Below are 22,608 nucleotides of genomic sequence, written 5' to 3'. Positions count from 1 at the left end.
GACCGCTGGACATTGGTGTGTATCAAGATGCCTGTGTGCTATGAAAGACGCCATTCAGTACCCATAGAAACACACCTTTAGATGTGACAAGACAGTTTTTTTTCATTCTTTCTTCCCCAGGAGTGTCAGTACACTGATTGGTAGTGAAATTTCTCCAAGGCATCAACAAATAAACCACCTATAGTATAACAATAACTTTCTTGATCAAAATATATAATCTTTATATTTTTTCTACCGACTGAGTTTGAAACAACAGCTGTTATTCAGCTGCCGGGCCTTGCTTGTATAATCACATTTTCCCACCTTCCCTCATCATTGTAATATCTGTCAAACAGATAAAGAAAAAAAAAACTTTCATATATCATACTGATGCTTTCCTTGTTATTTACTTTTTCTCTATGAATTTTAGATTTGAGGTGATAATTATGGGATGTCGCCATGCTGTCCTTTTCCACTCGCTCATTAGCCTTAACCATCAGTCATCTGACACTTTTATAGGGTGCAATTACTGAAATGCTATTCCATCGACATTGACACCTCTCTGGGAAAAAAAAAAGCTTTTATGATTTGATGCAACTCCTCCCAAAAGAGGAGGACTCAATTACACTGCTATTTTGGTTGTAGCGGCCACATAGGCTAACGACTTGTTTTGCGAACAGACAATATAAAGGCCTAAATGACCACGGGAAATATGCAACAAAGTGTCAAAACATTTTGTCTCCTTTGAAATGTGATTCCATTAGGCTTGACTTGTCTTCTTTGGCAGTTGAAGTGAGACGTTACAGATAAATTTATTAGCAATTATCCTTTTGCTGCACATATAGTTTTGCTCTCAGATGGCAAATTAATTGGAATCTAAAGCAAGGATGTGTTCTTCTTGCACTGCCACCTCCCACACTACCCACTCACTTTTGGAGCGGAAACTGCAATGCTTCACCATGTTTGTAGCGCAGGAAAGAGGAAGAACAGAATGCTAACTGTGAGTAATGTGACCCCAGCGCTTCTGCCTGCCTGTCACTCATGATGGTATGGAAGGGCAGAAAGACCAAACAGAACCAGTGGTCAAACACATCTCCGTTGTATTGGAGTTGGTCACTACGTCTGGAACAATATCGCTGCCAAACATAACTCAAAGGAAATATTTCAAATATGTAACATATTTATGTTTTCCACATAAAATGTTGAAGATAGCACTGATGTTTCTGAATATAACAGAAAAGGATGACCATGTTTCTTCCTCATAAAGGCCAGAAGGATGTTTGGTTTTTCATTTACTTCAGCAAGTTAATGTAAAAATAATGGTAGTTTGATATTTCCTGTTATACTCCATCAAAAACACCAACAACTTGTTTTGATTCTCTGCATGTAGGCAGGCAGAGCTACGCTACATAATGTACTATACTGTTTCCAGAGAGTGTGTAGTGAAGGTATATGTGGAATGGTTTTGGGGAAGGGGGAAGGGGAGGTACATGAATCATAGCTTGCACGCTGGGAATAAAGTTCATTTTTTATCCAGACAGACCATCAGTCAGCCCTTGCAGGATATGGCTGGGCCTCCTGATATCAATCTGCATGGAGGCATCCTCTTTCTCCCGAGAGGGGGTGAGGGAGGGGAAGAAGAGTGCTTTGATTTAAACGGCAGCATTTATCACACCTGCTCCAGCATCCTAAAGGACAACCATGTGAGAAAGTGAGGGGGGGGTGGGGGCAAACGGCATTAACATGTGTGGCTTGTCAATGAAAATGTGAATGTAGAACTGTGCTGATACTTGCTCGTACCATTTCAACTAATTTGGATTAGTTATGTTACGTTTTTTGCAGTATTAAATGGACGGTGTTGCTGCTGCATTTTGATTACAGCTCAGTTTGGGAAGTGTGTCAAGGCTCATAAAAGTTCAAATTGTTCCCTAAGCCCTAACCTTCCTTCATGCTTGGTTTCGCAGTATGGTTGGCGTTAGACCATTAACTATACAAATGTTCATAAGGAACAGTAAATCAGCCTGGGAACGCTTTCTTTTGTAGCTGCTTGCACTTATATTGTGGCCACACATGTAGCCATAAAGATTTTATAAGGCACTGCAGTCATACTGTATGCTCCCAATTATCTGTAAATGTAGATATTATACAACTCATATTCACCCTTGAATTCCAATGTCTCCGTTTTCCATTTAGGTTTTCTGCCTCTCGGTCTGAGCAGCTCAACCGCTTCCTGAAATGGCTATTGTAACAATAACATCAGCCATGATAATGATAATAGAGTAGAAGAAAATGCTTGCATTGCGACAAACACCATCCCACTGTGACAGCGTCGTTCATCTTCATAATGTTCCCCCACCCTTCTCCACCCAATGCAGACATGCTGGGTACAATGACAGGATAGCAAACACAGGGTTTACAAAATGCAGCTCACCTGAAAAGACAAACAGATACATGTATATGTATATGTAAATCAGTGGTGTGCAGTAGCATACACTACTTTACCATCTTGTGCTTGTATATGGGTTTACATAACATGAAAGCACTGACTTTACGCTTAGTTTGAGGAAGAGATTACATATAGACACTGAGTGCATACAGCAATAGTCACCAGCATGTCACATTCATTTCCCACAAGCCTCTGTGATATTGATATACCACAGAGGTATATATGATATCTCAAGTGAAGTGTGTGTGTTAATCGTGATAGTAAATAACAATTTGGTGAAGTTCATAATGTTAGTTGTTTCTTGAGACTGTCACAGGTTTTGATTCAACTCGATGGTTATTTCTGAGGCTGTAGTTGGTGAAGTTGTTGAGCAAATATCCCTTTAAAGGTCTTCAAGATATAAGTAGAGAGGGTCTGCTTGAGACTACTGCTGTTCTTTGCCAATGTAATTTTGCTGTGTTTGCCAATGATGTCATGTCATCACCATTTTTGACATTTTCCTCCTTGAACTATTTACTCAATATAGTAGTTTACGACAGAGGCATTAGTGGTTCAGATAGCAACTCTTTGGCCTCTTTGTACATATGTACTGTATCTTGTGTTGCCTCAAGAAGACTTGAAGGAACAAATTGACATTTTGGTGAATATTCTTACTCGCTTTCTTGCCAACAGTGAAACCTAGTATGGAGGTGGAACCATGCGGTTAGCACAGCGTAGCATAAAGAGTGAAAGCAAAGAGAAAAGTAAAGCTTGTCTCTGTCCAAAGATTAAAAATATGCAGTTTTATTGTTTTATATTTTCCGTACACGATAATCTGTACATGAACAAACATTTAAAAAAGACTGTAGTTTATGGTGGGGTTACGTGATTTGACCAAAAACAGTTGATCTTTCTACTCGTACTTCTGTGACAACCCTAGGGTGATGACAAGACTGTGAAGTCACTGTGCCTGACTGTTGTTCACCAAGAAATAGTTACAGATTGTAACATGCTGGGGGTAACAGCTTGTCTAAACAGAGCAAGATTAGCTGCTTCTCCCCGCTTCCAGTAGTTACATTAAGCTAAGCTAAACGCCTCCTGGCTGTAGCTTCATGCACAGACATGAGAGTAGTATGGATCTCTTAATCTATCTTGAAAAGACAGCGAATATGCCATCGTATCATGTCGTAGCTGTCCAAGAGTACGTTTTATATTTGCCAAGTGAAGCATCTCACGGTCGGGTGAAAAGAAGTGACTGTTGACTCCATGTGTATCAGTGTAGTGTCTGTGATGATAGAGCCTGATAGATATAGCCAATGCACTCAAACGAATAATAAAGAATCTCAGAAGTCTACTGTTAGTCTATTAATGTGTGGCAAGGGTTGTAATGCTTCACCATGCAAACCACAGCTAATTTGTAGATGTATTTGTATAATAGAGAGTGTCCATGGGTCAATGTCCAGGTAAAGAAAATTTGGGCATTAAACTTTGGGTGAAAAGCTGGGAAGGAAAGGCAAAGACTGTGACATCCTTTCTTTGAGGTTTTCAAAAATGAAAGTAAAACAAAAACACCATAATAAGTCACAGGAACATAATTGAACATAATTATGCCACTGTTGGGAAAAACACAGTAAAATGTAGTTTCAAATTCTCATAGGCAGAAATGTGGAGTGTGCAGTCGACTACAAACAAGAAACCGGTTCACACTAAACACTAAAATGAAGTATATGACACAATACTGCAGAAGCAGTTCTTTCCAGTTAACAGTGAGCTCCCAATATGTAACCTCATTTTAATTTCTTTCAAATGACTCTAATGGCTTAAATACATGCAGCACCACACTCGGTTTGATCCATTTAAGTTTTAAAGCAGAAGTCCCCAGGAAGCACATTGTCAACATGGAGTAATTAGCGTAGTGTTCAAGCCATTTCCTGCTAACAACCACAAACAACTACAAAAAACAACTCTTTAAAGTATGCCTTCACAACAGTGCCTGACCATACTAACCTTTCACCATGAGCAGAAGTGCATTTGAAATATTTATGTTGCCCCTTTCAGAGTTAGCTTGGGATAAACACACAGAAATAGCTCCAGTGCAATGATATAGAGCAGTTGGGGACACAGACTCTTTGAACTTAGAAACCTTCCTCTTTGTATATTAAGCCATATATGTATCAGAAATATCTTCATCCCTCAATTAATATCAAAAATGTAGATAGATTTATAAAAAGTAGACCAAATATGAATGTATAGACCTCATAAACAAAATTGTAAGAATAATGGTATCGCAGTGTTAAGATGAAGCATATATTTATCTCCGCAGAGGAGGGTGGGATGATTTAAATGTAGCTGTGGAGGAGGAAGGGATCAGTTGAAGGGTCATCCAATGAGTTTTTGTTTTGGGGCTCCAGGGAAATCAGGTGGCCACGCATTTGGGGTCAGAGGGGTTGGCGTGTGTCGCCCCGCAAAGTTCAAGGAGCTAGGCCTTCTATTGTGTCGGGGTCAAACTGCTCTGCACTCATCATCATTGAGAGCACAGGAGGAGAGAGAAAAAAAGGCAGTGCTGAAATTGTGCAGGGCCCAGCGAGCAGCTTGCTTGTTCACCCTTCAACCTTGGAAACACACTGTGTTTGACAGTCCAAGCTTGGAATAAGCCCAACATCCAAAGTTGAAAACAGGATAGACAAAACAGGAATAATAATAACACCTAGACACCACCACTCTGTTTATGACTCAGATTGTATACTTTTAAAACAGGGAAATATAACCAGGGAAGGTTATAAATGTCCTGATGTAAGAATATTATGACTGAAGGAAATGCATGGACTGTAGAGATAGGCACAGATAGCGCTGCCGTGTTACAGAGTCAAGGGAAAAAAGAAAAATGGTATTGTGAAACTTAAAAAAAAAAGGCTGTTAGTGTTGTCAGTTACTCCTGCAGGTTCATATCGCTCAGTATTCAAACCCACAGGTCTCCCTTGAACTGCTTTATTGAACAGTAGATTTTCAAACAGAAAACAGTGGAGAAGTGAGGTAGCCTAGCAACATTGAAACCACAGTGAATGTGTATGCCCACTGCGAAGGAGCCAGGCAGTTGAAATGACAGCGCAGAGCAACCCCAGAGAGAGTGGGATGTGCTGGCCACCGTGAAAAATACAAATAGGTTGGCTGTTTGTAGCGGTATACTGTAGACATACGCATGTTGTTTACAGATTTGCCTTTTTTGAGCTACGTGCAGCCATAGCATAACAAAAGTTTTTCTCACGCCTACTGCCAGGCTCACTTTAGAACCAGCGCTAGTGACCCTTTATTGTTTTGCCACTATGCAGTTCTTGTAGTGCTCTAAATAAAAGATCCCCAGAATGTTACGGAGAAAATCCCCAGGTGCTGCGAGAATGAGGTGCAGCGATGTGAATGCCTCCAGGCTGTCAAAGTCCTTTGAGAGGCCTTAGCTTGAATGATCCAGCTGAGCAAATTTATTGGCACAGGCCCAAAGGAGACTCTACTCTGTGGCCATGGTGATATGGAAATATGCTCATTTGATCAATAAGAGTCAATTTCTCATGATGACGGCTGAAAATCTTAATGTCTTTTTAAAAGTATTAAAAAAGAATTAAGTTATGATGGAGCATATATCACGTTGCTTCTCCTTTTAAGATTAATTACTGTTCACTTGCAGTTTCCTCAGTGGCTACACATGTATGAACAGGAGAAAAGTATTGTAGCTACTACTGTAGTAGAACTTTAGCTCAATAGGTGGCCATTTTATTACACAGCAATCACGAGGCAGCTGTAGGATTATTACTGTAAAACTGCTCGAACACAAGCAGGTTACAAATGAGCGCCGAACAACAACCTGAGATTGAATTTGGAAATGACACACTTCAACACCTCTTGATAAAATAGCCTCTCTTAGGGGTGTCAGCTATGGGCTAAAAATTCTATCTGAATATTTTCTGGCCTTTCGACAATGTCGATATTTGACAATGTTTTTCAGCTTTCACTAATTCTGTGTGATGTGTGAGTCAGCAAACAGTGTTGGGTGAATAGTGAAGATGGGAACGTAGGAGCACAACAAAACTCAAGAGTGACAGAACACTTGGTAATGCTAAATGGTGATCCACAAGCATGCTGATTAATTGCATACAATGTAATATTGTCAAACCAGCTTCAGTTCTTGTAATGTTGGTTACACAAGGATTGAGGTGATGTGTATTGAAGCTACTGAACCACCATATTAGCTAGTTCCTTTTGGCTAAAATAAAGATTAAATCACTAAAACGCCTTTATAGTCACATTTAAAATACTAAAATAGATTACTTTAAAAGGCAAACTGTAGCAGTAGGTATGTGTCATCTTTATTGCTATTTGTGTAAGGCTATAGGGAACCGTGATGTCACTTCTATGCTAGCCGCTGTTCCGCTAGCTTCTGTAACTCAATGTAATCTCTGATTGACATTTATTTAATTGGTCTTTCTGAAAAAAATTAAATGTTATTATCCATATTCTAAGATAAATGAACTTCTAAGATCTACTACAGGGCTTGGTATTTAAAGTTGAAACTTGCAATAGGTACGTTGCAATAGCTCCCATGAAAATTTAGCAGCATGCACTTGAGTAGTCTCTCCTTTATATCCATGAAATCCACCAACGCTCTCTTCTGATATCATTTTTCCCAACGTTTTTAGCTGCAATCTCTGTCTAAACACATCTTCACCCTTCAGCCCTCACTGTCCAGCTATTACCTCAGACATGTCTGAACTAGCTGTGGCCACTTGACTCGCCCATGTACCTGATAGTGATAATTCTGTCAAGCAGGTGGCACTTAACCCACAACGGTCTAGGGCTTATGGGAAAAGATGTGTGCTAAAGGCCGCAACAGAAATATCGAAGAAGCGATATTACATAATTTTCGATATTACATCCCTGTCTAGACAAATTTAATGAACTTGGTGTCATAGTGTTAAGTAAGATTATGTTTCAGGGCTGGGTTATTAGTAACTTGCATTATTACAAATGTCATTGCGATTTTGAATGGGATTTTCTTACTTCTGGTGGGAAAGCAGCATTTTCACCTTCTACCAGCTATTCAGTGCTACAATAGTGACAAAAATTTAGGGTCACTTAACCTAAACTAAAACAAATAGATGTCTTTTGATCATTTTAGCATTGCAGGGAATTTAGCCAAAGTTTTCAAGGATTTATTATATTGTTGGACTACCAGACTGATTTGAAGGTATGGAGACACCATATTCTTAAGCTTTTTGTTGTATACTCTACAACAGGGCATTCTTCTTGAAGGTGTCTATAATGAATGAAGAGACAGGAGTAATCTATAGATATATACTTCATATTTATGGAACTTGTCAGCGTACAAGCAGTTCTTCAAAGTTTGACAGTGTTATCGTTCTTAATACACAATGTACTGTATGTTATCTTACTATTTTTTACATTTATTCATTTACTATTTTGAGTAGATCAAACTATCTTGTCAAAAACAAGCACATCACTTTTCCATGCATATTCTTTTAGTAAAATGACTGATGGTGGTGTTTGTTGCTTTACTCTCCACTGCTTTGCTTTTTTTTTTTTTTTTTGAATGTGCTCACTTAATGAGTGGAGTGATGCTCCCTTTCATGTGTTCATATCAAAGCCAGTCTCGTCCCTTAATTGTTTTGATAGGCATTTGAAAAAAAGGATTAATTTTATTATTTAATTTTTTTTTCATCTTATCTAAGCCGTAATGATTTAACCTACAGAGTAGTGACAGTTTCACTGGAACAAGTGCATAATTATACATTTAAGTGTTCTACTTAATGCGCTCATTTTCAAGCTGTCAAGGTCACTCGCTGGAGTGCCATTAGCGAAGAGAGGGGCCCTCTTTACCTGGGAACATGGCAGCCGCTTAATGCCCAGTGCTCAAGAAGAGCATGCCACAGTATACTAGTACAGCCCCTGACAGCCAGGCAGATACAGAGGTGGTTACACAAATACTCATTTATATAACACACTCACTAACAAAGGAAATGTAACACCACCTATAAATTTGTGTCCCTAATGTGTTTATACTCTATGTGGTCTCCGTGCCTAACAGGCCACACTTTATACGGCAATCAAGGCGAAGGGGTAATGACTCTTGTGTGTCTGAGGAGAGGGTTAAAGTGGTAGGGAGTGGAGGGTGGTGCGGGGGGGGAGCTGACACTGTGAACCCCTGATGGCCTTTCTGCTGGGTAGCCATGGCAACATCTAGCCCAGTCGTTAATGAGGCACGAGTGAGCTGTTAACAGAATACTGATTTGGGTTTGACATCAGCCCTGATTCATATCTGTCAGGAGGTGTTGATGAAATATGCACCCTGAGTTTGTTTTATAACTGCACAGAAAATGGCCTCGGTTTGCTGTTTAATACAGAGCATGCAAAACAAAATGTGCTATGGATGTTACTCACTGATTTAGAGTAATTATGTGGGTCAGTGCGCTATACAAAAACTGGCCAACAGCATGTTTGCACAAAACAAAAACATCTAGCATGCCATCTGCAATTTCAATATTTGACCTGTTGAAGATTTATTTATATCCTCACATTCACTATTTTGTATAATAACATTTTCCTGTTCTGTACCTCACAATTACTATTGGCAAAGAAAAGAGGGAGGTGTAAATGTCCTCTTTGTGTATCAGTCATATGAAATGACGTGAAAGCAAGGCCTTGACTGAGCGTGTGCCCTTCACATGTTATGCATATGAATTATTTATGAAGGTGCTGGGCACAATGGGTGGTAGGAGGGTGAGAGGAGCATCAGTGACTGGCACAGTAATGACAGTGCCTGGGCTCATCTCAAAACACCGCTCTCTGATTGGCGACCTTACACCAGTGGCAGAGGTTAGCGATGCTTGGCACTGCTTGGCTATGAGAGCGGGGCCTTTTTTTTTTTTTTTTTGTATCGCTGCTTCACCAAATCCAAATTAACCAGCGGCTCCCAAATTGCTCTCTACCTGCCAGTACAGCGCCGTACCTCGTGCTGTAAATGATTAGTGCATTAACAGCATAGTGAGGTGGCTAACTTGCTGCTCCAGACCCCTTGTTAAAGCAGTGAAAAGCGTAGCTGTGAGGTTTAATTCATTGCAGTGGCAGCTAATGAGTGGATGCTACAGTAGGAAGGTGATGATAATAAGCACAGACTTTACACCATCTTAACACAGGTAGTGTATGTCATTAGTAATGCACAAGGTTAGGATTCAGTATGGGGAGCTGGTTGTTAGAGAAGTATTTACAAGTAATGTGATCCTGAGTTGGCACATCTGATGAGAGGAGCACCATTGCTGCGCCTTCATAGCTGAAAATTAGTGGATTTGAAGGACCTGTCTTGATATTGATGCTTGTTTTCAAAAGAAGCTGACGGAAACTGCCTCTAGAGCCGGGTATCATTTAGACAAAAAAAGTGTCAGAGTTATGGCACGTATACCAAACAATTTTTTTTTTTTTTTAATATCTCACATTGAGGATTATTGACATGTTCCAACTGTATTTTTGTGCTAAAAATGCCTGAACAACTGGCTCCAAAAGAGAACAGCAAAAGATCTGAATAAAGAAACTGAATATTGGACGTCACCCAATCCCACTTTGAAAATGAGCTCCCACACACACAGTGTTTGACAACCTTGTTACTGAGCCTCAAATCCGACATTTCTGATAAAATTGACTCAGTGGCAATATTTCTTGAGGAAGACAATAATGCTGTAACATGTTTAAAAAAAAACAAAAAATGACTATTTTAATTAACAAAATGTTGTAAAATAACTACCTAATAAAATACAGTCTAAACTGACCAAAATTACAATTTAGGTGAGCAAATATTGCAGACAATATGACAACTCCAGGGTTGTCCATTAGAAAAGTAGATCACTTTGTGACACAAGTGGCATATTTGTGTTTTTCGTTAACCTTGTGTTTTTCTTGTCAAATTACTTTTTTGGTGACTGATGAGCCTTCAAACTCGTGGATGCATTACTCAAACTGGACTTCCTGGATTGTATTTTATTGCCTCACTTGTACCGACCAGCATCCATTCAGTAACAGACTAAAAAAACTATGGAGATACCCAGCCCTAGATTGCTTATTGTGGATACAAGTGTCTATCTGTTCTTGTAATAGCACATCTCGTGAAAATGTAAATGTTATACATGTCGTGCACATTTACAGTAAGATGAGGCTTCAGCGTTCTCATGTCTACAAACCTACAAAGAAAACACTGAAGGCAAATGAGCAAATTCATATTCAGTTCACTTGAGGAAACCACAGACATACCAAACAGGGCCACCATTGTGTTCTTTTCTCCCTGTGGTTTTGTTCATCCAGTTTATCTCCAGTGAAGGCCCATGGTCTCACACACACACACACACACACATACACACATATCAAGGCATGCACAAATACACTTTTGGCCCAGATTTTCTTTTTCCTCTCCTTTGTATCTGCGGGCTGTTAAACACCAGAGTAGAGTTGTCTAAATGATAATTGCTTCTGAAAGGTTGATTTGTGGCTATATCAGAGGGGGTAACTCTCCTCTCAGTGTTGAGCGAGATTAGCCGTGGATCTTCGGGATTTATCACTCGAGGCGTGCGGATTAGCGCCGCAATGAAGTTTAAAACAGAATCACTGGCGACCGCATCGTTTTAAAGAAATAAGAGGAGCTTATATCAGCTCAAGCCATTATCAGAAGAAGAACCAAAGCTAATCAGCTTTTTTTAATGCTAATTATTCTTAATGAGGATTAGATTATAAATATCAGTAAAACAATACAAGTACAGTGAGGCCAATCTTACCATAATAGTTTCAAAAAATATTTTATGTATCTTAAATTCCAAAACTTGCAGAATGGACTTTTGATAAACATTTAGTATATCTTCGATGTAGTGCATGTGCATGATTCTTCAGTTCTTAGCACTGAAGGAGCTGAAACCGCAATTTTAATGGTATTTTTGTGGGTAGTGGATGTAATTAAATCACAGTTCCATCTGCTAGTTAGTGTCAATAGAAATCAAACCAGTGATTGAGAGAGAAAATTAAATAAGATTGACTCCCTAATGTGTGTTAGAGGCACGTCTGAGTTCTCAGAGGCCCACTATCTCACCCAGGATGCAAAGTAAATGTATGGGTAATACGTCGGCTAGATGTGCTGCTATTACAGGTTTATCTGTGATGGAAGGTGCATTTTATGGCATTAGAGAAGGCCAGACAAAGAATGAGTCATAACCCAGATGTCTGTAAATAAGATTCTCAATGTTTTAAGCCTCAAAGGGAGCGTGTGTTCAATATCTTCTATCAATCTTTCAAAGGAAGTCTGCATTTGTGACCCTCCCTTGTCTCCAAACGGTCGGAAATGGATTTGCCCAAAAGCCAAAATGCAATTTTCTTTTCCCAGCAAATGGTAATATATTTAGATACTTCAATTACGTTCATTCATGTTATTTCATTTGACTAAAAACAGCAGTGTGTCTGTTTTCTTTGTTCTCCTCTTGAAAATTCAAGTCAGGTATCTTCAGCGATCTGAATATTGTGTGAAGCGTTTTGTTGGGCAGGCAAACATGGTTTCCAGCTTGGCTGCGAAAAAACAGATGCAGCAGATCAGCCAACATGTGAGGGGTGGTAGAAAATATATACAGTAACCCAGATAATTTAAGACCGGCTATACTGCTATAAGCGCAAGTGAGCATTATGTGTATCATGATTGCAGCTTAAAGCCAAACTGTGATAAATTGGATGAGAAAATGAAGTTGTCATTGTGCTAGAGGGGTTCATTTTGCACATTTGGGTTGTGCTATATCGTCTGTCACAAGGTCAGACTAACATATAGTAATGTTTATGCACCCTGATGCTGTGAAATTAGGCAATAAGGCCCAATGTGTTGTGTTTCAGAGGTGTAAATAACTAGCTGTACACTAGTCTGGTGATAACTGTGGAGTGACTGTAGAAAATGGCCTGCCAATACCAAGTACAAGTAGGTATTATTACGGGGAATGATCTGTCAATAAGATTCCATCTTGTGACTCCTGTGAGTCCAAATGACTGGAGTGTGTTGGCCACATCTCAGTGATAACTCAAGCCTAATTGACAGGGCCTATGCTACCTCCTGGGGCACAGGAAGGCTGTAGAGCGAGAATGGAGATTAAGGAAGCAAGTGAATGAAGGTGAGGCGAGGGAATGAGGTGCATGCGTGTGCTAAGGGATGGGGGGATGCGTCGAACGCAGTAGGACAGAGGTGATGCGCAAGGGATCCCTGGTCAACTAGCAGCGAGAGCCGGAGCACTGTCACTTTCTCCGCTTGCCATGTCTGCTGGCCCTGACAGCAATCCATTTGAGGGCCTCCTGGTGCTAACAGAGTGCTAAAACCCAATCAAACAGGCTGGAAGGAAAAAGGCGAGACGCTCGGGCCCAGCCGGCTTCCACTTGTGTGAGCAATTCACCTCTGACTGACCCGTTCAGGCATCTTAAATAAGCCATGCACATCATGGATGGCAGAAAAGCCACACTCAGGGACCTGAAGACAGCCATGTATCTGTAAAAGCTGGAGAGTGTTTTTTGAAATCAAAGAAGACTTCATGTTTGCCCTTATGAAGGTCAAATGAGAATAAAACATTACTTAAGATACGTGGGAAGAAGTTTAATGTTTTTTGACCAAAACTTAATAGGACCAACTGGAATAAATTGTGCTTTTTTTATACTACCTCCCATATTTTGTTCAACCCCTCTATGATTTAATATTTGTGGTAACTTGTGTTTGTTGTTGGGGAAAAAGCAGCAAGATCAAATAGTAATTATGGATAAATGTATTCATTAATGTGAGTTAATGTAGAGCTTTAGGAAAAATATCAACCTAACAGTGCATCAGTATAATATACTATTGAGATCAATTAACAGAATGAATAACAAATATCATAATAGGTTATGAAATGTAGCAGATTACCTTCCATAATACTAAAAGCAGCAATCAAAGAGCAGAGCAGATCTTGCTTGTTTAATCCCCTGTGGAAAGGTCAAAGTAGGCGCATTGATCAAGTGTTGTGCACTTGTGACAGGGTTGGCACTGGTGAGAAAAGCACTTAGGCAGATTAAAAGAACAATATGTTGAATTTATAGCCTTTTGTAGCTCTTTATCCACAATGATTAACAGCACATTGACAAGCTGTTAAGAAAAAAGGCACAAGAAGACCATCAGGTTTGCTTTTACCACGTACAGTATGTTTCCCTGAAAGTGAAAAGACTGGTTTCATTATTTATCATCTGTCTTGAATATTTAGCAATACAGACAGAAAATAGTTACTAGCCTATGTAGGGCAAGAGATCAGAGCAACACACATTTCAGTGAAATCTTCAGTCAACCATGCACCAAATGCAGGAAAGATTTCCCCCCCTAACAGGATTACAATGTTTTACAAAAATCAATACTTACCAGCAGCATGACTGCAGCCGACACCGCCTCAAAGAAGCTGCTCAAGTTCAACAAAAGATCAGAGGAAGTTAGCCAGGGAAAGCGTACTCAAATGGCATCTGTCGGTACTGCGGGCTGTGTTGGACAGTGTCCACTGGCATCCTGGTTTGCTTTGGTTTTCTTAACTCCCCTTGAAATGTTTGGTGAGAATGTAATTAGCTAGCACTGGGCAGGCACATTTGAAACCTCATCTGAGATGGGCTTCACTGGCGTCATGTTTTTTTTTCTCTTCTCCTTCCCTCGTGTGTTATTGCACACAGAATTAACTCTGACAAAATGGTAATTAATATTTCCCCTCCATTGTTCAAGAGGAGAAGGGACGCGAGAACACCAGTGCCAGCAACCAAAGGAGGGCACTGCCAGATTGACTATCTTGCCAGCTTTTTTGTTTTTGCTGGGAAAGAACTGTTTTCCAATAAGCCAACATAGTGCTGTTTTAAAAAAATCATTCCTCTGTTCTCAGTTTGTCCCTGTTTATCAAAAAAAAATCTGGAAATTACTGTTTTTTTTGTTTGGTCTGACTCATACTTAGAAACTTTGTTTTACTTGATCAAAATATTAAAAGTGACCATATTGTATTCTCTCTTTTTTTTAATTTCAGGAAGTGGGGAATGTGGGCAGAAACACCAAAGAACCAGTACAGTCAGATGGTGTATGAGAACGGAGAACCTTGCTGGCAAGGCGGTTCACGCAGCACTACGGTTAGTACAACACACATTACACACCAGACCATCCATGTAGACACACACACACACACACACACACACACACACACACACTGTGATAATGGTAGCATATGAGAGCACAAAGAAACAGACAGTAATTAACTAATAGACGGACAGACAGATAGACAGATGAGCAAATGGTACATACAGACTGTCAAATAAACAGATGGATAGATGATACAGCAAAGGATGAGAGAAGAAAAAAAAGTTGTTTGCACCCTAAATAGAAGATGTGATACAAACCCTGTTAGGGTTTTAATTCATTATGGCATTCAAGCACATTTAACGTTGAATATTTGTAATATACATATTGGTCTATGTTGTTGCATTGATTACAACAAAGACAGAGCCTTGTCAATATGAAACACAAATGTAAGCAAACTATAATAGGTGTAAATACCTATATGGGACTATGCTTTAAATGTCAGGAAACCAACCATTTTTGGCTAAATGAATATCTCCAGTGCTGTTGTTAAATAGTTGATCCACTCAAATTACAGAACATCTTTTCTCACTTACCTGTAGTGTTATCAGCCATGCAGAAGAGGTAGTTTGGTGTGATTTGGCCACGTTTTGAAATATCTGTCACTGAGACTTCTGCCTCCAACTTAATAAAATAGAAATGAAAACATTTGGAGCAATTCCCTTGTTACTCAGAACTTTTCAAGTGTGCACATTAAACACTAACACACTTTGTATAATCCAAATTACAGAGAGCTCAGGTTTGGCATCAATTGTTTTTTAGCTCAAGAAGTTTTCTTTTGTTTTCCCAAATATAGGTCAGTCAGATGTAGCTGGATTTTTTAGTAGTATTTAATGAAAAGTTAACTGTTAGCTCTACAAAGGCCACGGACTGCTTGTTTTCAGAGGAAAGAAAGAACAGCCAGATGAAGCTCCTCTCAGCACATTCATCGAGGACAATTTGAAGCCTTCTCACCCAGTCAGCTCCCCGCACGCCTCATCTTGCGCATGTGCATTTCAACAATGGGGAGTTAGCCAGTCAATCAGTAAAAAGACGTTTAGTCCTCATGGCGCGCTCAGCAGCCTGGCAAAAAGATGTTTTGTTCAAACCCAAGTGAGGGAAGCTGACTGGCTTTTCTCCCCTCTGTCAGTCTACATTGGCTTTATGGTTAATGTTACTCCGCTTGCATTCTCCTGCAGCTTTCTCTTCTACTCCTCCACTCTCTATTTTCCCGGTATTCCCTCCTCTTTCAGTCACATTTATGAGATCCATTTACATTTTTGTGTGAGAATTTGCCCAATTAAAAATGTAGCACATTTAATAATCTCATTTTCTTTGCCGAGCCCCCTCTTCAAATCGTAGTCCAATAAATGTCGTTAGCAAATGTATGTAGTCATGCCATCCAGGGGCCCCCTTTGAAAAGACTAAATTGAATTCCTTTGATACGACCCCCTAACCGTGTGCAGTCGGCATAAATGAAGTCTCGTCAGAAGTCGACGCTCATTACATTTGAAAGGCTGAACTTCGTCTTTGGGTAGTGCGCTCTCCTCCTGCAGTGAAACACACTTCTTTCTTTATACTTGAGTAGTGGAACCAGTGATGTATTGTTTCAGTGAGTTCGAGGTAATCCGAATTCAAGCGTTGTGCAGTGTATCTTAAGGGTCTACGGGGAAGGTTGAGCTGAACTGTTTCAGTTATTAATTCAATTCAAAGTTCAGGACTGTGACTGTTACATGTGAGCAGTGAGTTTGGCTAGAGCTAACACAACAGTGCTTCTTTATTTAAACCAAAGATAATTCCAGTGTAGGCTGTAGTTTTTTTAGATTTGGCCATCATTTCTATCGGTTATGATAATATTGCACTCACCAAGTTGATAGCTGAGATCTGGGAGTGTGGCAACATCAATTAAAAGAAGAGACAGGACAAGAAACAAGCAGTCAGACAGTCATATAGATTTTAAACAAACCTCCAGGCTAAAGGTAAAATTATTTCCAAAACTGTCCTTTGTTAACATCCATCACAGTTTACAGACCAACTTCCTTATTGGAAGTCTTCCCCTGATTGTGTGCACAACTGAAAACACCTCAGGTTTTTAGTGTCAGTTTTACCAGCAAATAAAGTGGTTTAGATAATCTGGCTAAACTATTGGCTTGTTTACAACCTGTCCGATCTTCTAAATACCCCCTTTTCAGCGCCCCTTCAGACATCATTGTAGCAATGTCTCTGTGTTGCCAGAACTCAATGACTTTAGTGAATACAATGCTATCATAACAAATAGAAATGATAATAACTTTATTAATGTATCACCTTTAAAAAGGTTACAATGAAGGCCAACACTACAAAAATAAGCCTGTCATAAAATGATCTAAACTTAAAGGTGCAGTGTGTAGAATTTAGTGGCATCTAGCGGAACAGACTTGGCAAAAATGGAATATAATATTCATAAGTATGTTTTCATTAGTGTGTAATCACCTGAAAATAAGAATTGTTTTGTTTTTGTTACTTTAGAATCTAATAGGGTGCGGGTCCTCTTCCATTGAGTCCACCATGTTGCACCACCATGTTTCTACAGTAGCCCAGAACGGACAGTGAGACAGAACGTAGTGAGTTGGTTGCAATCTGCCACTAAATCCTACACACTGGTCCTTTAAGGTTCTCTTCCTAGCTTATGCTAGAGCTTTTGAGCATATCCCACAACCTATTTAAGCAAATTAAAGTGTATTTAAGTATGAAACCTCTATCAAGAGATCTTATATTGGGGGGATTATAATGTTTAGAGTATCTTGCATCTGTAAAGTCAAACATTTCCCCTTAGGAATATTCAAGGATTGTCCTTATTTTCATTATGAAATTGTATCTGTAGCATCTTTTGAATGAAGCCTGACCATACTGTCCAACATTAGTAGAAGACTTCACAAATGCTTTTTTTTGTCTGAATAGGAGCAAATCCCAGTAGACAGGTTCCAAAAAGCCTTCCCAGAATAGTTGAGACTGTTCAAAGCAGCAGAGTAATGTCCTTTGTTTTGGAATGAGATGTTTAACAATTACATATGGGTGTAGTTGTTAAGGTATCCATATGCTTTTGGCCATAAACTGTACATAACAAAAACAAGGCAGTTACATGGGGAAGGATTAGCAGTAACAAAATGCAAGTTTGAGAAAATAAACACAAAAATGATCAGAGAAGTCATGACTGAGTATCACCCCCATCACTGATCTTTGGCTTCTACACCTGCAAGGCTGCATTGAAGCACCGATAACACACTTTGTCTCACCAAGTGGCATACACCCACTTAACGTCTCTGTGCAGCAAGATGCTAAGTGACATAACAAAATACTATTTTAATCCAAACACGGGACAAAACCAAATCACCAGTTGTGCCAGCCTGAAACTTCAGCACAATAATACCTGTCAAGTTCCCATCTCTCTCCCTCTCCAGGTGTCTTTGTTCGCCAGAGGGTTAGTGAGAGGTTGCCATGGAAACCCCCTCGAAGTAAAATAAGTTGTTTTTCCCTTCCACTCTCTTGCAGAGGGCGTCAAAGTCACCTATTAAAGTCATGACAGTGGTAATCACATCTTCGCGTGTCCTGTTCACACGTGGGGACGACAGCCGTGATGTCCCATAATGTCTCAGTGTCCCGCAGTCACGGCGTCACTTGTACACTCTGGTTGCAGGCTGGACAGTGATGAAACTCTTCTTGTATACAACAATCATTTTATGTGAGGAGAGACCTGAATATGTTAGAATGATAAACTCCACTAGTATTACCTGCATAATTCTGTCATTTGTAGTGAATCCCATTCCTTCACAAAAGTTTGAAAATGCTTGAAAAAAAAGAGTAAAACAAGAGGTAGGACAGCGTCTTCAATCAGCTCCCTTTGTAAGATGAAACTGGAATGGCTCTTGACTCAGGCGAGTGGCGGCTTTTCTCCCCGCACCACCTCAACTTTTTCTTTCTTGTGCTTTTCTAGGTCACACTGACATGCGGAACGGAGACAGCCTTGCGATCGGTGAAGGAGCCCAGCAAATGCCAGTACATCATGGACTTTCAGACTCCTGTGGCCTGTCAGCCGGTGCCAAAGCAGCGGGGCATACACAGTGAACTCTAACCCCTTCCCTTACTGGCCTAGCCTAGATTAACTTAGTCTCCCCCCCCACCTCTCTTGGCTAGCCTGCGGTGACAGGATTGGGTCCTGAGGGTCCCCTCTGACATCTGTGTTGTCAGAGCATATATACTTCCAAGCAAGTCTTGCTAAGGTCAGAATCTGATTTTCAGTAACACTTCGACTGGACCATTTTAGTTTTCATTGATTGTTACAGTGTTACTTTATGTTAATATTTGATTAGAGCATTTATTGAATGATTTAGTGAAGACAAGTATTCCTAACATTGCAGTATATTCCTAATACAGGTTTACAATTAAGGCCCAACAACAACTATGTAAATAATTGAATAAATAATGTGCAACTAGATTAACTGCAGTGTCTAATGACATTTCCACTGATGTAACTGCTGTATCAAATAACTGCTTATTCATAAGCACAAATAAAAGGACTGTGTACTTTTACTTCATTATAGTGGCTGCTTTAACTCCTGCAGGATAAGTGTGGTGATACAATATTATATTTACTGATACAATATTCTATATTTCTAATGTCAATAAATCCAGTGAAAACCAACAACGAGTTGATCCTAACAAATATTGCCTGTTTAGCCAAAGCCTGATATACAGTAGCTTATTCCTCTGTACCATAGAGTTGTCTAAAAACTATTAGAAAAACATCAGTGAGCAGCACTGTTGTACTGGGTGACATATTTCTTCATTACAATGAACATGGGCACTGTAGTTTTAAATTAAGTCAATCCCACATACACTGTCCTGCTGCTGTAAATACTCATTCATCCGTAGGTGAAAATAGTCCCCAACATATGCGCTATTTACTCCTGCTTGAGTAACGTTTGCTAAAAACTGCAGTGCGCTGCTGTTTACGGAAATTACTGTGCAGTTTTTAAAAATGAAACTACTTATTTGTGAACCATTTTTAGGGCTTCCCCCTGAAAGTCAATGAGTCAAATCATCTGTCGGGGACCCCTCAGTCGACTGAGATTCCTCAAGTCGAGCAGTCATAATAAATAATCCTATCCTGTTGGAGATGAGAAGGTATTATTTCAAGCCATAAATTTATTTAAAAGTTTCAAGCCTACTTTCATCTAAAAATAATTCCAATCTCAAATAATTTCATTTGTTAATGTATTCTTGTTTAGATTTATTTATTTATTAGTTTAAAGTGATTTTTTTTTAAAAATAGGCTATAAGAGCTTGATTTAAGCAGAAACACATGTGCACTGCCTGTCTCATTATTCTGACAAATCCATATGGTAGCCCCATATTATATGTCTGCGATTCAAATAGGATGCAATTCAAATCTTGCATCTTATGCAGCTTGTTGGTTATTGATTTTTAAATGTGTTCCCATGACTCTGTTGCATTTGACTACTGTAAATCATCACTGAAACTCATGCCAATGGATTTTCTGATTGCCAGATAGTCTATATGAAAAAAGTTTTGGTTTTGAAGAGTTTTGATTGATAGTCTGTTATTTCCAAAAGAATCAGACAGTAAAACATTTTTAGAAGTATTTTAAATACAAGAAAGTATGGAGCTAGAGTTGGTGGATGTATTGTACATGGTAATTATGTTTCTGTAACATACCAATTTGTCCACTTAGAGCTACATTATCTATTGCTCTTGCTGCACAACAATTCCACAATGTTTAAACACTTTCAACTATTATTAGTAACGCATTGTACATGGAGTATAACATCTCTTGATTTCACAAGATTCTGCAAGCGTTAGCAGTCTGCGTCTTACTGTGCATGGTATCTATGATGTTGTTATGTAACAGATTGTGGGGTTTCTGCAGCAGAGCCCTCTGCTCATTAAGGGGGAGCTAAATCAGCTGTCAGGTATCCAATAGGCTGCCTGATATATTCCTACCCTGCTGGGGCAGCTGGGTGGCTGTTTGCCTGCTAGCAATGCAATAGCCTCAGGCCCTGTTGGCCAGGGACTGCTGCATTTTATTTATCTGGCTTCAGTTCCCATTCACACGCTGTATTTGATGGCAAATCTAACTATTTGCTTTCACCTTCAGTTTGGTAAGGTTTGAAAAAAGGCATTACTATAAAAGCTTGAACAAAACAAAACTCATTTACAGCACATCATGTATGTTAGGTCTTGTTTTTTGATCAAAGTAGACTGATGATTTGACTTCAAATACTGTTAATCTCACAACTTCACACTATATGAGTATCTTGCATCTACAAAGTCATTAACGCTCATCTCCAGGAAACAACACAATGTCACTCTACATTTTAATCTCTTCCTCGTTCAACATTTCAAATTATGCAACAGATGCCAACGCTGATGTCAGCAAGCCTTCACAGTAGCTCGTAACCCTACCAACAGCTGGATATATGCTGCCAATCACACAGCCTGTGTCAAGAGCAGCAACATTGTATGACTGGCATCTGGAGAAAACTTTGCCATATGGCGACCGTGCGATGGTGTCTCATATAGAACTTTTCCCGTATGAGACTTGGATAAAACCTGCACTCACAAAGGAACAGATTCGACAATCTGTAGGGTATCAACAATGTCTCACTTAACTGAATGATCATCATGTGTTAAATTACTTGCGTGCTTCACCCCACAAAGCGTGGGTGGGAACCACGTTGGAAGATGGCCGTTTAAATCTGACAGTTATTTAAAAGAGATAAAGAAAGCTAGCGCTGTGGATTTCTGTACGGGGTTTTTGAACCAACTGGCCATTGATGTGTTGCTACTGATCAGAAAAGGGAAAGAGGGAGTTGTGGGAAGGATTCAGTGGGGGAAACCGAGCACACGCTGAGCACACACAAGAAACACACACTAGTACTTACTTACACACCTCCATTCAGCACATTTGCACATGAAGGGGCAGGGATGGAAAGTCTTTGCAGTTGCGCGTGGGCGTATTTGTGTGTTGACTCCAAATTGCTAAAAGGGCCCAGAGGCTTTATATTGCATTAAATCTCTGACTCAGCTTTGTAGAAACTAGTTCAGGGTACCTGTTCTGTAGAGCGAGAGACAGCGGGGTCTTCGCCTGACTGACTGACTGACTGACTGACTAGTGACTGGTGACGCCCACCACAACCCAGTGCCGCTCTCACTCTTTTGGAGATTGTTTTTAAGCTTCCTCCTTTGAAGGGAGGCCAGTTATATCCTCGGGGCTCAGAGGGAAAAAAAAAAAAAGGGGGGGGGGGGGGTGCTTGCATTGAGTCGGCGAGCGACAGTCACATCCATCTCCTGCTCGTTCACACTTAACTCCAATCTATTCAGTCACGATACTGACAGGATGCTTCACAGCCAGCCTCTAGCCTACATATTTTTTTGCAAACAACACAGTATTTTCAAGGCATTTATTTTGAGAGTATGCTGTATGTACAGTATATACAGTTTAGGTTTACACTTGTTATTGAATGTGTCTTCCAGATAAGTCACAGCTTTACTACCGCTTCCTTTTTTATTGAGATATTTCAAGGTTTCAAGTGATTTATATGATGATTACCATTTTTTATTTTTACCATTTCTTGTTTCTAATAAGGTCTATGGAATACTGATTTGGTTTTTTGAGTCACTGGTTGACATTTTTGTCCAACATTGACATTGTTACATTGTTTTACAACATTATTTGAAAATAGTTTTGATTTTTTTGTTGTTAGTTATTCTAAATCACCTTTTCAACTTAATAAAAAAGCCTATGTAACATTGCTGAGAACCAACAACTATGGCCACAAGAGACAACTGACAGTTCGCTAAGACCCACCTGTCACACGGCCATATGCTGTTTACAATAACAGTGGCAGATTTATAACTCTAAGGTAGCAGTAATGTTAGAAATGATGGCCTCACATTTCACACATAAGTAAACAAAAGCAGGCTTTCATTCTTTGCCGACGACTGTGGATCTTGTCAGCTATAAAAA

The 22,608-nt window shown here is 39.6% G+C and overlaps 1 protein-coding gene across 1 annotated transcript in view; it reads left to right on the top strand.

Moving 5' to 3' along the window:
* Positions 1 to 19,151, top strand: part of LOC121889503 (glucosidase 2 subunit beta-like) — a 138,675-nt gene extending 119,524 nt beyond the window's left edge. Inside the window, exons 14-15 of the mRNA XM_042401500.1 lie at positions 14,497 to 14,596; positions 18,556 to 19,151. Coding sequence (XP_042257434.1) covers positions 14,497 to 14,596; positions 18,556 to 18,693 — 238 coding nt within the window. The 3' untranslated portion in view covers positions 18,694 to 19,151. The remainder of the gene's footprint in view (positions 1 to 14,496; positions 14,597 to 18,555) is intronic.
* The last annotated feature ends 3,457 nt before the right edge of the window (positions 19,152 to 22,608 follow it).

Source organism: Thunnus maccoyii, chromosome 22, assembly GCF_910596095.1.
Source record: "Thunnus maccoyii chromosome 22, fThuMac1.1, whole genome shotgun sequence".
Lineage (NCBI taxonomy): Eukaryota > Metazoa > Chordata > Actinopteri > Scombriformes > Scombridae > Thunnus > Thunnus maccoyii.
The sequence above is the reverse complement of the archived record's forward strand: the minus strand, read 5'-3'. Positions and strand labels throughout refer to the sequence as shown.